Source organism: Toxorhynchites rutilus, chromosome 3, assembly GCF_029784135.1.
Source record: "Toxorhynchites rutilus septentrionalis strain SRP chromosome 3, ASM2978413v1, whole genome shotgun sequence".
Classification (NCBI taxonomy): Eukaryota; Metazoa; Arthropoda; class Insecta; order Diptera; family Culicidae; genus Toxorhynchites; species Toxorhynchites rutilus.
In genome coordinates, this window is record NC_073746.1 from 51705735 (window position 1) to 51722466 (window position 16732).

The 16732-nt window shown below is 37.7% G+C and overlaps 2 protein-coding genes across 2 annotated transcripts; both read left to right on the plus strand.

Moving 5' to 3' along the window:
• Positions 1 to 3090: 3090 nt before the first annotated feature.
• Positions 3091 to 4728, plus strand: LOC129773110 (serine protease snake-like). Its single transcript, XM_055776663.1, has 8 exons — positions 3091 to 3113; positions 3184 to 3218; positions 3276 to 3332; positions 3730 to 3931; positions 3990 to 4157; positions 4224 to 4318; positions 4372 to 4524; positions 4596 to 4728. The coding sequence occupies exons 1-8, from the start codon at positions 3091 to 3093 to the stop codon at positions 4598 to 4600; spliced, it is 738 nt and encodes a 245-aa protein (XP_055632638.1). The 3' UTR covers positions 4601 to 4728.
• Positions 4551 to 8065, plus strand: LOC129780003 (clotting factor B-like). The gene is made up of 5 exons (XM_055787837.1): positions 4551 to 4779; positions 6144 to 6393; positions 6451 to 6710; positions 6770 to 7595; positions 7659 to 8065. The coding sequence occupies exons 1-4, from the start codon at positions 4629 to 4631 to the stop codon at positions 7147 to 7149; spliced, it is 1041 nt and encodes a 346-aa protein (XP_055643812.1). The 5' UTR covers positions 4551 to 4628; the 3' UTR covers positions 7150 to 7595; positions 7659 to 8065.
• Positions 8066 to 16732: the final 8667 nt, after the last annotated feature.

Below are 16732 nucleotides of genomic sequence, written 5' to 3' on the forward strand. Positions count from 1 at the left end.
TCTAATTACATTGTTTGCTGCTGCTGCCTGGGCGGCGGCGGCTTCGTTCGCGGCTTGCGCTGCTTGTTCAGCTTGTTCTGCTTGCGCTGCGTGTTCGGCTTGTGCTGCTCGAGCTGCGTTAACAGCTTCGGCAGCGCCTTGCGCTTCAACTCTTAATTGATGAATTAATTCATCTCGATTTGCCAACTCTTGTTGCAAATCGGCAACTTGTTGGTGAAGATGGCTCATTTTAATTTTTTTAAATTTTTCCTTGGCTGGCTGGGAGGTTTGATGCTGCTGATGAAGCGAGATACACGCTTGGGGCGGTTGGCGTTTGTTTCCAAGTTGGGTTTGCAGTTTCGTCGTTAACTTATATATATATATATATATATATATATATATATATATATATATATATATATATATATATATATATATATATATATATATCGGCATGCATTGTGTGACGTGATAACATGCTCTGAGTGGAAAAAAAACAATCTCCGCAAAACGTTGTCACGTCACAAAATCAATGAAGTGTATTGAATATAAATTTCACCGTTTTGTAGCAAGATATAAACTGTTTTTCATGTTAGCTTTATCCTGAATATTTATCACTTCCTTCTGAGATTTTCCCTTCCCCTTCTGAAGTTGGGGAAAGTGGTCCTAACCCTACCGGTGGTCCTCATCTGATTGTATCTCATGTGCTTCTTACGGGATTTTCAGTAGTGCCAAATGAAAGGTATCGCAACGCTGACAATATCATAATTGGTGAATTTTTCTTTGCTTTCTTCATTCTAGAGTATTAGCTGTCATTTTGCGTTTTTTATTGCTTCAATAACAGAGAAAAATGTTTTTTGACCTATATGGAAAATGAGTTCAATGGGCAATTTTAAGTGCTTATGGTCTGTTCATCAAAATAAGCTGTCTAGATTGAATCTATCTGTTGCTGGAAGAAGTCGAAGTGGCCTGAACCGATCCCAAAATGGTGGTTCTGAATTGACCCCCAGTTTTTACTTCGTAATAATTCAACACGTTCACTCTGGCGCTTCCCACCAATGGCTCGCACAAGCCTGGCTCATTGGGCGGCGCTAACTACCGAGGGAACGCATTTGATTGCTATCAGAAAAACAATATTTAAAATAATTTAAAAAAAATGGATTTTACTTCCGTAATTATTGATTGTAAAAGGTTCTTATTATTTTCATGGCTTTAGACTAGAGGGCGCTATATAATCCCCAGCTTCCGAGAAAAAGTTTAAAAAAGTATACCGCCATCTAGTCCAAAACTACGAAAACAATAAAAAACACGTACAACCGATAATTACGAAAATAAAATCTATTTTTTTTTGCAAGTTAAATATTTTTTAATAGAAGGCTAGCTTCTTGGCTTCAATTTGGTATGTCGATGTCGTTCAAAAATTACATTTAAAAAAAAAAAAATTTTTGGGAAAAAATGGAAAAAAAAATCATTTTTCGGACCATTCTAAAATTTAAATGGGCACTCTGAGAAAAAATTGAAAAACATGGCTCTAATGTTTTGCCATAAAGAACAAAATTACCACTTTTGGCGAAAATCTGAGAACCACTATATCGGTTTGGCAAGGAATGGCTGAATAGTAAACACACAATTCTGTTGAGTGTGCTTATAAAGAATACGGTATGTTTTATAAGCAACAACAACAAACAAGTGGGTTGAATTTTATGTAGCAAATAGGCAGGCAGATAACCGATGCGGTTTCGGTTATCTGAGTAGGAAAGGGAGATCTTTTTTCTTCCTCTTAATTTTAAGCTAGAGTAAGAATTCGTGTGTATATAGGCCGGATTTTTACTCTATAAGTTAGTTCAATTCGTCAAGACAAAGGTTCATGAAAGCAAGCAAAAAAACAGTTCAATTTCGGAAGCAAACCATCAGGATCAAGTCCTCCGAGTCCAGCCAGCCGAACCGAACCAGTCAAGTACAACATCCGCAACGCCAGAACTCCTAACAGGGAAGGAGTTCTAAAACAGTGGTAAGAATATCCCAATCCGAAAATCAGCCCACTCATTTCACTTGGACGGACTATTCTGGAACCCTCGGATTCTGAAGGATTAGTGGTTGCCTTATTCGGGATTTGCTGAAGTCTAGGGGCTTAGCCCTTAAGAGAGTCCTTAAGGCAAGATTTCGAAAAGTAACAAAAATCCAGAGAATTAAGTTCCCTGGTTAACATGGACATTACCTGGGCATTTTTGTACCTCCTACCCTCTCTGAAGTTGTCCACGTGGCATGTGGTCTCAATTTTGATGCGAATCTTTTGGATACTAGTTATAAGTTTGTTTTTCTGAAATATTCTTCATTTTCATTTGAAATTTTGGTACCTACGTATTAAGTATTAGATAGCAATTTTATTGTCCATGCGACCTCCCGACCCCGAAAACCCCTACATACCAATTTTCATGTCGATCGGTTCAGTAGTTTCCGCAGTTATTTATATTTTGACAAGCGACAGCTTCACTGAAGTACAGGGCGACTCAAAAGTCATGAAATTCTTCAAAACATAAGGTGACTATCAATACGGTATCAATATTCATTAGTTATGCTACCAAACAAGCAGGTAACTACTTTACCCCACGTGGCCACTTTGCCCTCACTACCCCTATATTTCAGAAACTTTATGACGCTTTAAGATTATGGGATCGGCTTCAGAGCCTTCCTTGGTTTGAGGTTTGCTCGTTTGTTTTTTTTTCTTTCTGTATTGTAGTGACTTTCAACATTTTGGCTGGTTCGTCACTTTACTTCCATTTCGAAAGAATGTTGGGAGTGAGAATTGAACTCGTGACCTTTAGGTATGGATGTTACCACTACGGCAGATCGTCTCCTTGTTCGTTTGTTGTTGTTGTTGGTTTTGTTGTATGAGAGGCATTTTTAGAACACTTTTGTGATGAGAGTCGAATTGAATAAGGTTTTTTCTACCTCCGCGCGTGTCATCTCTACTAGAAATGAAACATACCGCATCTAATTAAATTAATCTGTCGAAGTGTTATCAAGTGTAGTTGAACTCATGCGTGGTGGTTCGGGTACATATTCATAAATTATTAGCATTTATTGATTAAAGGCTACATCACATCGTCAATGCACTCGGCAGCTGTACAACTGTAGCTTACGTTAAGTGTTCGAGTAGCTCCAATCGATTGAATCAAGTTAAGTATGAAGCGCAACGTGGAGTGTATTTGTGACTCTTACTATATTTCTATGTTGTGGTTTGTATCTATCTAGGAGCATCGAAAAAGTGAATGATTTTTTTTCTTACGTTTCAGTTGAAGGTCAAGATGAAGAAATCTTAACGCTTCCTAATGAGCGTACTTCCTTCGACGGTAATTATCCGGGGATCTATAAAATTCATTGAAACAGAAAGTGGTCCTCATTTAGTGATTCTCTGAATACTAAAAGGGAAAACATATTATATTGTTAGGGAAGTATTTTTTTAGCGAAATCATGAAAATGATAAACGGTTTTCATAGTGTATTAGAATGTGATCTTGTTATTCGCTTGGTTGATTGATCAAAGTAGCATGCGTTCATTAATTTGCTGGTGTTTTATGAGTCACTACAAATACAAACAATTTCAAGAGTTTAGTGTGGAAAGAAATGCACATTTTTCACTATCCTGTATGTGACTTGAATACGAAAATCTGACCACATACTACAAATAACTTCCCAGATTGAACACGACATATGAAACTTCAAGCGATTGAGTATCTTTCCCACACAGATTGTCACTTGCGATTTCACAAGTTATATCGGGTGGGTTTGGTGAAACCAGCGTTTGGACATCCAGCTCGGTTGAAGGAGTTTGCCCACATAGGAGCTGTTGGATGGACCCAACCGAACGGGAATATTTCATGGAAGTGTGGCGGAACGTTAATATGGGGCAACTTCGTACTCACGGCGGCACACTGTGTCGTTGATTCCGAGTTAGTAGATAATCTGGTCCAGTTGGATCTAGTTTCTTGATTTATTTATTTTTTCAAGGAACCAAGCTCCAGACGTCGTCAGATTTGGCGATTTGAATATTGCGACAACCGAGGGAGATGAATACGCGCAGCAGTTGAAGATCGTTGCGATTTTCAGACATCCTCAACATCGGTTCATAGCACATTACCACGATATCGCTTTACTTAAGTTGGAGCGGAATGTCGAGTAAGTGATTAATGGAAACTTCTAACGACAATAATAACAACATCTAAAATAATATCCGATCTGCAGTTTCAGTGAAGTCGTCGTACCAGCATGCCTTTGGACAGATGAAGAAGTGAGATTTAAAACTTTGGAAGCTACTGGCTGGGGTCGAACAGGACATGGTAGGTGTGTCATTCAGCAGCATTAAATTATCACATTTGGTCAAACTTTGCAGCTGACAATCAGACACCTATATTACTGAAAGTGTCACTGAAACCTATTGATAATGTAGAATGCAGCAATGTATATTCAAATGGAACGAATCGGAAGCTGAGACGTGGACTTCAACCGCACCAGATATGTGCTTTCGATGAAAAGATGGATACATGTGAAATGACAAAAATTATATGAATCCTGTTCTGAACCATGGGACTCTAATTTACTGTTCATTCGTTGTAGGGTGATTCAGGAGGTCCACTTCAAAACAAGTTGATGCACAATGCAAGAATGACCCCTTTTGTTGTTGGTGTAACTTCCTTCGGAACCGCTTGTGGAATGTCTGTTCCGGGAGTTTATACTAAAATAGCGCCGTATCATGACTGGATAGTTGAAACCATGCTAAATAGTGGTGTAATACTTCCAAGTAGATGCAATATCTTTTTAAAATATAACTTAAGGACCGTATCGTTAATTATGGGTACACTCAAAACACAGCTTTATTTCAAATATTGCATTTATTTTTCAGTTCTGATATCAAAATATTGTATCTTATGAATGAAAGAAAGGAGTAACAGTAAAAAATAATCAAGATTCTGATTTTCGCGCCAATGATCGCACCTGCTTCTTGATGTCCCTCATTAGGTTCTGGACAACCGTCTCATCGACTTGTTTGCTCACATTTATCCAATCCTTTTTGAGCTGCTCAAGGTCATCGGCTGCCTTGTCCTTCTTCCGCAGTCGTCCCTTCATCAAAGCCCAAAATTTTTCAATAGGTCTTATTTGCGGACAATTTGGAGGATTCATCTCCTTTTCCACAAAATCGACATTATTCTCGCGATACCAATCCAAGGTCAAACGTGCATAGTGGCATGATGCCAAATCAGGCCAAAATAGTGTCGGACCAGTGTGCTTTCGGATGAGCGGTAACACACGCTTTTGGAGACATTCTTTCCGGTAAATTTCACCATTCATATTCCCGAGAGTGAAGAAAGGAGATGATTTCATGCCACATTGACAAACAGCTTGCCAAACCAGCACTTTCTTACCGATTTTTTCGCAAAAAATTGACTTCTCCGCGTTCGGGACATCTGTTCCTTGCTTTACAGTGTAAAACTGTGCCCCAGGAAGAGTTTTGTAGTCCAGTTTGACGTAGGTTTCATCATCCATGACGATGCACAGTTCGCGTTTGCTTAAAATCCCATCGTAAAGCTTACGGGCACGGGTTTTCACGGAACTTGCCTGAATTTGGCTGCGTTTGGGACATTTTTGCTTTCTATATGCCTTCAGTGAGTTACGTTCTTTGGCACGTTGAACCATACCGATTGATGTTCCACACTTTTTTGCGCAATCCCGTATCGATAATTCCTTTTTTCTTTCAAATTGCCTGCAAATCTTTTTATCCAAGTTTGGCTTGGATGGCCCAGGTTTTCTGCCGCGACCGGGTAGATCCTTCAATGTATTATACATACCAAATCGCTTGATAGCGTTTTGGACCGCATGGACGCTTACTCCTTCCGCCTTCGCCAATTTTCTCATTGATATTCCTGTTTCGGAGCAGTATCTGGTCACAATGGATTTTCGTTTTTCTTCTGTTAGCCCTCTCATGATTGCACTTTTAGGAAAAAACGATCTTTTAACAATGCTAACTGAACGCTAACTGTGTCAACAACAGGAGAAAAATAAACAGCTGTCAAAACAAGCTATAGTCTTTTTCAGACGGAGACTCTAAGGCGTACCCATAAATAACGATACGGTCCTTACAAACTAAAGTTGATATTTTCGTTACAGATAATGTTTTCAACGCCACATTTTGTGCATTACGTTTCGCATATTTTCGTGAGTATGAGGATGCTATGATTATGGAGCGTACTCCCAATTATGTTGCCGTGGACAGCGATCGGAGACATATGTTCTTGGCCAATGGACTACCATCATACGTTGTGCAGTTAGCATGGAAAGGAAAAACAAATAATTGTTGTGGTGTAATAATCGATGAGGACACTGTATTGATGCTTGCACAATGTGTTACCAAAAATGGGTACGTTGAGCGAGAATAATTAGTTTTTACATTAATTGTACTTTCTCGTTGTTGCAGAGAGCGCGTTTCTCATATTAATTATTCGAATAATGTTACAATGGAGGTATCGAAAATTCACATTCATCCAAACTACAAACAGGGAAGTAGCTATAATAATATAGCTATTTTACGATTGCAAAAGTTTCTCGACTTCCAAGATCTCGATCCGCCCTGTCTATGGCAAGAAAAGAGTATATCACAAGAAGTTCATGTACATGGATCCGGTCGTCGCGACATTAATTTCTTTCTTTATATGAGTGCGCACATAAAAAACATAGGTAATGGATGTAATCCTATAATGTAAAGTATAATTTAACGCAGTGTAAAATGTTTCCAGATCCATCGATAACGATTTTAACCCCACGAGTCCGTTTCCAAAACGCTTCGACTTGTATCATCCCCAAGAGATATCTACCATTGCTTCGTAATGGATTAACTGACGAACATATTTGCAATGGGCAGAATTTGTTCCTTGTGCCGAAGTCCTGCGAACTTGTGACTGGTGGAGCACTTCACACTTCAGATTTTAAATATCTAAATTTCTATCCCATGGTGTACGGATTGAATTATCTGGGTAGGGAATGTGGTTTCGGTGAACACGCGATAGCGATTAGCGTGGCAAATTACGCCGAATGGATGAAGTCCGTGCTTTTTTCCGAACTACAAGCAATCCCATGGTACAGTACAGTTCGTCGATTCGGATCTTCAAGAGGGTGACCCTGGCCATACATATGATGGACGCACAGCACGTTGCGTTCCGGCTTCGAGATGTTCAAGAAGATGGAACCAATTTCTGTTCAATGGGACGATTGAGTTGTGTGCTACCAGTTCTTTAGCCTGCTGTGTTCAGTATGTTCAGTATCCACGATATCAATGAGTGGTATCGTGGATACTGAACATAACGTAATCGATCCGCAGCTCTCCGGATGTCCAAGTTTGGTGAAAGATCTCAACGTAACATCGCCAAACTTGCGGGAAGTGTTATCTAAAAGGCGTATCGAGTAGACGCAATACTGGTGCACCACGCTTACAATACAACCGACAACACTAACGATATTGCTATGATTCGATTGGATAGAAATCTCATTTTGACCTCATATATATTTCCTGCCTGTTTATGGACCAATACAACACATGTACCTCTGGTGTGTTGTATTTCCCTGGTAATCCTATTATATTTGGCAGCATTTGTTGGTAATATTTTAAAACTTCTATTGATGTTATAGATAATGACGGCGAGACAGAATTCACCAGAGTAATGGCAACGTATAACACCGACTGCCAGAGAACTCATAGGTATAAGATCCAGGGAACTCAGCTTTGTGCGAGAGACCCGCTTAGTAACATCACTTGTAATACTTCGACTGATCTACTACGATACGACAGCCTGGACGGAGTTTTCTATGTTGTGGGATTATCAACAGATTTCGATAACTGTAAGCACTCACACTACACGGTGTTTACTAGAATTTCCAGTTTCGTTAGCTGGATCGGAATGAATGTGTAAACAGTAATCATTGTAAAGAACAGGAATGTTCGTCGATAGTTGTTTCTGATAACCGAAATTCGTGAGAGCTCAATACAATTTTCCCTCTCAGAGCATTAATTCATTTATATGAGGTATATATGTCAGCAGGTAAATTTTCAGTAAAATATTCTACTTCTGCTATATTTCATAACTTTTTAAGAATTATGCAAACCAAATGGCCCTTATAACGGTCTCCTATATTTGAGTGCCAGAGAGTGTTGTTGTTGAATAAGTATTAAAACAAGTGCTTAACACTAGATTTACGGGTCGAGCCAATTTGACTCATTAAAAATCGGTTTCGAAAACAGAGTTCACATGTAAGAAATGTTTTCCATGATTTTTTTGATAATAAACATTTCATTTTATTGATTTGGAACTACTTTCTTTGCAAAAACTTCAATTTTCTTGTGATCTATATTGGCTCACTTCAGTAAAAATAGGTATATAATCAACATCCGTAAGTCTAGTGTTAAATTTGCTTCATGACTCCTCTACAAGCAATCACAACAAACTAGCTTTCGTCGATTTCATCGGAAGTAATAAAAGTTAAGTTGCGTCAAAAGCAAACAACGCTCTTTGATCTCCGTTGTTCACCAACATTCGATTTTTTTGTGCTTCTCATTCTCAATTTGTATACCTTCCTTCATTCTCGAGTGCTCAGCTCGGAGAAAAGTTCTCTTTCTCTTCCAAAGTCAACTACAAACTACGGGGAAAGTATTACACAAGAAGGTTTTTTTTCAAGTGGTAGCTTGTTCTTCTGCGTAAATTGAATAGAGGCCACAGAACAACGGATTAAGGTCAGATGGTCTCAGGGCTTCTAAAACAGTAGTATAGCGTTTGCAACGTAATAACGCAAATAGGGGCATATATATTAACGCAAAACCGACACCTTGCGAGAAAATATACAAATTAAAAAAAAAAAACTAAATCAAGTCTTATTCAAAATTCCTCCCTTTCATCAGTGAGTATCGGCGAAAATAACTCAGGTAATAATGAATGGTGAAGAGTCTCACTTCCCACCTGGAAGACTAATATGGAATATCTGCTGCGATAAAGCGAAAGAGTTCATAGATTTTACAAGCTTACAAAGCATAGCCAACATCGTAGCGGAGGATAATTTTTCTGTCTTGAATTTCTTGAACTTGAACAGGTAAGGGGAACATGGAGAAGCAATTGTGGTATAGAAGGAGATGGAGTAGAACACTTTCCAGCACTCCATGCCCAAGGATACAAAAGAAACCTTTCCGTATATTCCTACACATGGAATATTGTTGGCAGATAATCCAATGATCCGATTCAGGGTCTCTTTCAAACGGCATCAATTTATAAACAAGTTGATTTGTTCCCAATCCTATTATCCGTTTCGAATGGAACGAACTAATGGGACGATATTGATTCACTCTATTGATGTTATTTGTGCATGATGTGGGGAGGGGGGGAGGGCGGTGTGGTTAAAAGAAGCATTCATCTTTAAGTAGAAAATGATTCATAGAGAAACAACTTATACAAAGAGTACATCTCTGTTAAGCTTTTTAATTGATTATTTCGTGAAAATTAAAAAAAAAACATCTTATGACATGTTGATACATTACCCAGCGCATTTTTCCATCAAAAATGATATATTCGTATCATCATCACTTAATACATTCTCAATAAGGAACATAACATTCTGTGTAATACGTTACAATCACACATATAGGGCGTGCTCACATTTTTTGAAGATTGGACTCGGGAATGAAATTTTACTTAACATTTTTGCACGGCGAACTAGAAGGTTTTTCATAGGTTCCCTGGAATATTTTTCCATTATCTTTAGATTCCAGCAATTTTCCAGCAATTTGACCGATAGAATCATATCAAATTGCTTTCAGGATGTTGTTGAAACGGTCCGATGCGACGGAGTTGTCAAGTAAAATTTGTGAGCTCTTGGGCAATGGCCACCATTTTAGTGTTAGATTACTTGCCGATGAACTGAAATTGACTGATACAGACCTGTAATACGACACGAATAATTGGAAAATTTTCGGCAATAATTGGACATTTTTGTAAACATTCTTTGTGCAATTATTTTTCGTTTTAACTTGTTAACATTATGTTGTGTTCGTTGATATGTCCAATCACAGGTCACAATCTTCTCTAATACAACACTTAGTGGTGCCTCGGTATGTCGAACAAGAGGCAACTCTCTGTATGTGTAATAACAATTTAGGAGCAATATGAAAGAGCGAAACAAAAGACACATTGCAAATAAGCACGCATTAATCCTTTTCGCTTACTTTGCCGCATATACGGCTGTCGTCGCGAAAAGGATACAAGTTCATGTTTCTGCTCTTCTTTTTCCTCTTAGAGAACACTTCCCATGTATATTTTAAAGATCCAACTTCATTTCATAATGTGGTATAATATTCTTACACGTTTGAGCAACAACACTAGTGATTATGTGGATGGTGTAGTCGTGTAAAACAGCCTTACATTCCAACCGACCTTGGTTCGATCTCTGCTTGGTGCATCGTTTGGACTTTTTTTTTATACAATTCCATGTTGACGTTCAGTCTGAGAGAAAGAGAGGTCTGCTCCATACACACAATCATTTCAATATCCTTGAAACAGGTGCTTTTATTTGTTCATATCATCCTTCAGCACACGAAAAAGCACTTTCTCTGCCAAAGATGATATTTTTTCCGCCAACGCTAGTTTGGGTGTAGTGGCAGCTGTAGCAGTTCGGGCCATCCAGATTAAACTTCTTTTCGTCAGGAAAAAAACGCCACATTTTGCCTTTCAAGTACTTTCTGGTAAGCCTGCGGCCGGTATGTTTCGGTATGTTTCGGATATTCTTCCAGAATACATCATTTTTTTCAAACAACTTTGATTTTAGAATAATTTCCTATTATCATAACCTGTTTTTTTGTTTTACTCAAAAGACGTAGTCCTACGTCAATAACGCAAGTAATTATATGTCGTTGAGACGGTGGTTTGTGGTATTGAAGAAGCAAGAAGGAAAACTTATTAAGGCGCAGATCTGATTAAAAAAATATATTGAAACCGACACGTCAAAAATGCATTAATTTCTCAATCAGATGGCTATCCTTTACAATTCTAGAAATAAAATAATGAAGAACTAGCAGACCAGACGACGAAGATCGCCCAAAATTATTTTTTAGTTTTCTCCCGAAATTGTTCATTCACAATCAAATAACGGACGAAGCCTTTCGAATTTCAATTAGTGAATGAATGAAATGCTTTTCGTATCTAATTGAATCTCACACCTTTTATTCGAATCACGATTAATTACATTAATGTTGATCTATTTCGGTTTCTAACATGTCAACGAAATATAATCTACAATCAGATATCACAGATAAATCTACCACTTCCGAGGACTGCTGTTTTGGCTCATTTGGTCATTCCAACATTGAAAGTAAGCCACAGTACAAATTTCAACCATTGATTTTCATTCACTCTCTTCATTTGAAAATGTGAAACATGGTATAACTCTTGGAAATACATCATCATTTTCGCCCCACAATAACGAAACATAACCTCAATGCCATCACCAGAATTCCAATTGGAGAAATGTATTCGCATTAGACAAACCTCCTACTTCAGAAAACATGCGTAATCTTTTTTTTCGAGTTTCCTTTTTTTATATTCAATTTTCTCCAATTTATTCTATCATTCTAATTGAGGTGGAGACGAACACAACGATATAAAGACATCTCAAAATCTTCTTTATTTATCGATCTTTTATGATTTTTTTTATTAATTCGTTTATTTTTACAGGCTCAGTTACATAAGTTTGAAGGAGCCGAATTCTTAACTATATTTTTATTTCTATATATAAGCAATTTCCTAATTCTATGGTTAGTAAGGTAGAAAACCGATTACTCGCGGTTGACTCGAGTTTAGAAGGGTGACATTTTTTCTTTCAGGACAAGGATGGGATAAATGGAGATTATAAAAATGTTGATGATCGCACTCAATTCTTAAATCTATTCGTATATATATATATATATATATATATATATATATATATATATATATATATATATATATATATATATATATATATATATATAGTGTATTTACCGTGCAACTTATTTTACTGTTTATAGCAAGGAGACCTCTCTTTTATGATGATCAGAATATACTTTGTTTTACTTTCAGCGAATTGCTGCTGTGACGGATGTTTATGAAGTAGAAATAAAAAAATGTTAACTAGCATCATCGAGATAAACGCAGGCGGGATCAAGAAACGTAATTGGGAAGAGTATTCAAACGTTGAAAGCAAAATGCCGCAAGGTAAAAGAGGGTACAATTTTGTTTGTGTACTTCCCAGCTCGAATCGAAATGTTCTGTTTTAAACATGATGTCCTTTTAATGTTTATGTATATAATTCAAACTGCTTCCAGCCGATAATGTGGTATCAAAGCGAAAAATAATTGCCGCCGTCGGGGTATGCAGAATATGGACTTTTTACGGATTGTACCGAATTAATTTAATTCTTTTGATAATTGGATTTTTGTTGGTGAAGGTTAAGTTATGATTCAGAGTGATTTTTTCAACAGTTGTGTAGCTTGAGGTGGTGTTGCGTCTGCAGGAGAAGTGCAAATTTTGGGGCATAGAGCTTTCAACCGAAGTGAAACACAGATGAATGGTGTCAAAGGGCACGATTTCTTATTTGTTCGAAAGACAATTCTTTGCCATTTAAATTTCAATATGATTTCCAGTATATGGCTCGGAGGAAGCCAATTTTTGATGTTCCTTCAATTCCTTTCTGTAGCAATGGAGGCCGTATATTAGTAATAACGAAACGAATGTTGTCTTTAAAGCCGCCAATCGTCTACGGCCTTTGATAAAAACGAACCAATGATTCAACGTTAGCGTTAATATACTTATGTTTTGAAAGAAACTGATGTCCCTTCAACGAATGAGGCTAAATAGGCGTAAGACATATACTATTACAAGTGTTAAAAAAACGACAGCATGGAACAATTAGTTTTACGAGTTTACAATTGGAAAATGAACTTTTTCATGTCTTTTCATTACTGCAATCTATGAAATTTCTTAAGGAGTCACGTATTCATTTTATTTTCATTTTACCATACAATTTTTTTGCATGTAATACTATACATCAAATTCTATTTTAATATTTGCTCTTATTCGTGGGCTGTTCCGTAACTAACAGTGAAAATTCAAAAACTGCAGAAGTTGTTACCAAGTGGATTAAGTGCAAAGGTGTTTTTTTCATGGCATGATATATTAAACTATTAACCTTTATTTCTTCAAAAATATTCAGTAGTGTTATCAAATTCAGGAGCAAAAATGGATATTTGTTGATTTCCGTATATGACGAAGAGGAGCTGCAAAATATGTCTTCAACACACATCCGTGACACTTCGAATTCGCTTTCGTTATCAGACAAAGAGTAAGTATTTATTTTACGTCTGGTATTTTGCATGTAAATTAAATTTTTCAAATTCCTTTCAGTTGTATGAAATACTTTAGACTTAGAAAGCAAGCTATCCATTATCTGGTCAACACAACAAAAACCCGATTCAAGGTTAGCTACATGAATACGGTTGCATTACAAGTCTTGAAAATATGTGAATCGCAACGATTCCTTGCTACAGAAAGTTACCAACAATGTGTGGGTAACAACATGTATCTAGGTTCGAGCCAACCTATGGTTTCATATGTTCAAGCATAATTTCTTGAGGTGGTGGAAGATAAGTTTTGCCAACTATGGATCAAAGCATGAATGTCAGAGGAAGAGAAACAGAATTAAAAAAAAAATGTTTGAATCAAAGTGCATTCCCAGGCATCACTCAAGTTTTAGTTTAGATTGCACGCATATCAGGATTATTTCTCCTGGGAAAGATATCTGACGTAATTGTTATACTAGAAAGGGATTCTACAGCCTGAACCTTTTGATTGTAAGTTTAAGTCTTGACAGATAAGTTTCATTATATTGTTATTTTTGATAAAATTTACTTGTGAAAGTTATATGTGTCATAGAAGGAACACTTACTTTCTTCCTCCACAAATATTTGGGAAATAGAAATTAGTTCAAACTGTCTGTCCTCTCATTCCCAGCCAATTATGTATGCGCTGGAAGTGAATTCTACATTGTAAATGTAAAATTAGTAAAAAGAATATACTTATGTTTTGAAAGAAACTGATGTTCCTTCAACGAATGAGGCTAAATAGGCGTAAGACATATATTATTACATGGGTTAAAAAAACAACAGCATGAAGAATTAGTTTCACGAGTTTACAATGATAAATATAAATTATTCTGGATTGAACACTTACCTTGTATAGGCTATTCTGGCAGCACCAAAAAACAAATACTTATGACAAAAAACGAACAAATCAAAACATACAACAAAAGCAACAATCAAACTAAAGCTAATCGCTCGAAAAATTATGACAGTTGTACCGATAGCGTTTGCTCGGTCGGTATATATAATAGCAAAATATCACTAACGAGCAAAATTCCTACCGACTCGATTGGTATAATAGGGTTCATGAAAATCAAATCATTTAGAGATGGAGCACTTTATTTTGGCGGATTGCAAGCGGATTTTAAAATACCCGCAGTTTGCAATGCCAATTTATTCAGGCTTCTTGGTTCCGAGGTGCTCGGAAAACACAACCCGATCTGCATATACGAGGGCAGTCCGATAAGTACTTAGCCTACAAGAAAAAAACAAATTTTTGGAAAAGTGGCGATTTATTTCTCAACATAGTCTGCTTTTAGCTCGATGCACTTCTCGAGGTGTGCCAAGTAGGCCTCCGGGGCGGCGATGTCCTCATCAAATTCCTGCCCGGCGAGTGACTTTCTCAAGTTTTGAAACAAAAAAGTCGCACGGGGCCGAATCTGGAGAATATGGTGGATGAGGCAGCAGTGCGTAGTGCAATTCTACCAATTTGGCCGTGGCAACGGCGGAGAGTGAGCCGGTGCGTTGTCATGGTTGAAGGGAACTTTTTTCTTCGCCAAATGGGGCCGTTTTTTCTGCAATTTGGCGTCGAAACGGCCCAACAATTCGGCATAGTAGAGACTTGTGACCGTTTTGCCTTTCTCCAGGTAGTCGATGTAGATCACACCTTGTGAAATTCGGAGCACGTTTGCCGGGTGAAATCCACTGTTTCGACTGTTCCTTAGTCTCTGGTGTGTACCAGTGGATCCATGTTTCGTCGACGGTCACGAAACGACGCAGAAACTCTTTCGGATTACGCTGAAACAACGTCAAACACTGCTCTGAAGAGGTCTCATGGTTGCACTTGTTGTTCGGAGTGGGCAAACGCGGCATCCATCGCACCGACTGTGCGATCCATCGCACCGACTGCATGCCCAAAATTTCATGCAGGATATGACCCACGTGGTCTTTTGAGATGCCTACTGTTTCAGCTATCTCGCTCACCTTCAATCGGCGGTCTGCCTATACGAGATCGTGGATTTTTGTCACGTTATCCTCCGTGGTAGCCGTTTTCGGGGCACCTGGGCGTGGCTCATCAAAAACCGACGTGTGATCACGTTGAAACTCGTTAAACCAATTTTTGAAGGTCGTCATCGAAGGAGAAGAGTTAGCATAGAGCGTATAGAGCATCCAAGCGCTCTTTGATTTCGCTGCGCGATTTGCATTCCAAAAACATGAATCGAATCACCGACCGATAGAGAAAAGAGCAATTCCATTTTTCTAAAATCCGCGGACACGCCCGCTTCCACACACGGTCAAAATATCTCTTGCGATACTGATACCATCGGGCGATGTGGCTAAGTACTCATCGGACCGCTCTCGTATGTATGTACGAACAAAAGTGCCCCCGGCTTGCATGTATTTGCAAGGCCGATTTTCCCAGGCTCTTCTGAAGTCTGAGGTGGGGGAACCGCATTCCGCTGTTACTCTGGTTGCTCCAATTGGTCGTTACAATTTGAGGAGCACAAATTAGGGCAATCAAAACGTGGGAGCTAGGGCGTTTAGATAATGATTGGCATTTCTCGGTTATTCAACTGTTTGTTTCAAGACAAATAAAATTTTATTCATTGTGATAGAAGTGTAGAAATATTCCCTAACAATTGATGCAAACATCTTTGTGATCTGTTGAGAAATGTTCGAGTTGTAAGCATTTGAAATCTTTCATTTTTTCCTACATGTTCAGTGTTCAGATTTTCATTTCCGCAGTTACGTACGTTTCCGGCAGCATAATCATCAAACATGCTTTCGTTTAATTCATTTTAGCGATCACATTCGACTAATTATATAAATCATTGAAATTTACAATACATTAGTTACTTTTTATTAAACAACAAAAATATTCACTAGCAATAATTTATATGACAGGACAACGATTGAGGGTTCATCTAGTACCTCTATAAAAGTCACACATTATATGAATTTCTCAATAATTTTATTAACTTCGTTAATTGTTGTATTTATATTCATCTCCCACACAAAAAAAAAAGCTTGGAATTGAATATGAGTTTTAATCAAGATTTTTTAACTTTTTTACTTTTACTTTTAGTTTTTTTACTTTTTTGCTTGGAATTGAATATGAGTTTCAATCAAGATTTTTTTACCATGTTTCCTGGATTTGTTTTCCATTTTCGTGTTTTGGGCACATGTCGGTGTCATTTTTAGATCCAAGTCTTCTCTATAGTAATGAAACAACGCAATTATTCATTCTGATTCAAGTTTCAGATGCTTCCGAGGAAGTCGCATCCTCAAGTTTTTTGTTCCATTGTGAGTGAATACAAAATTGTGCACAATC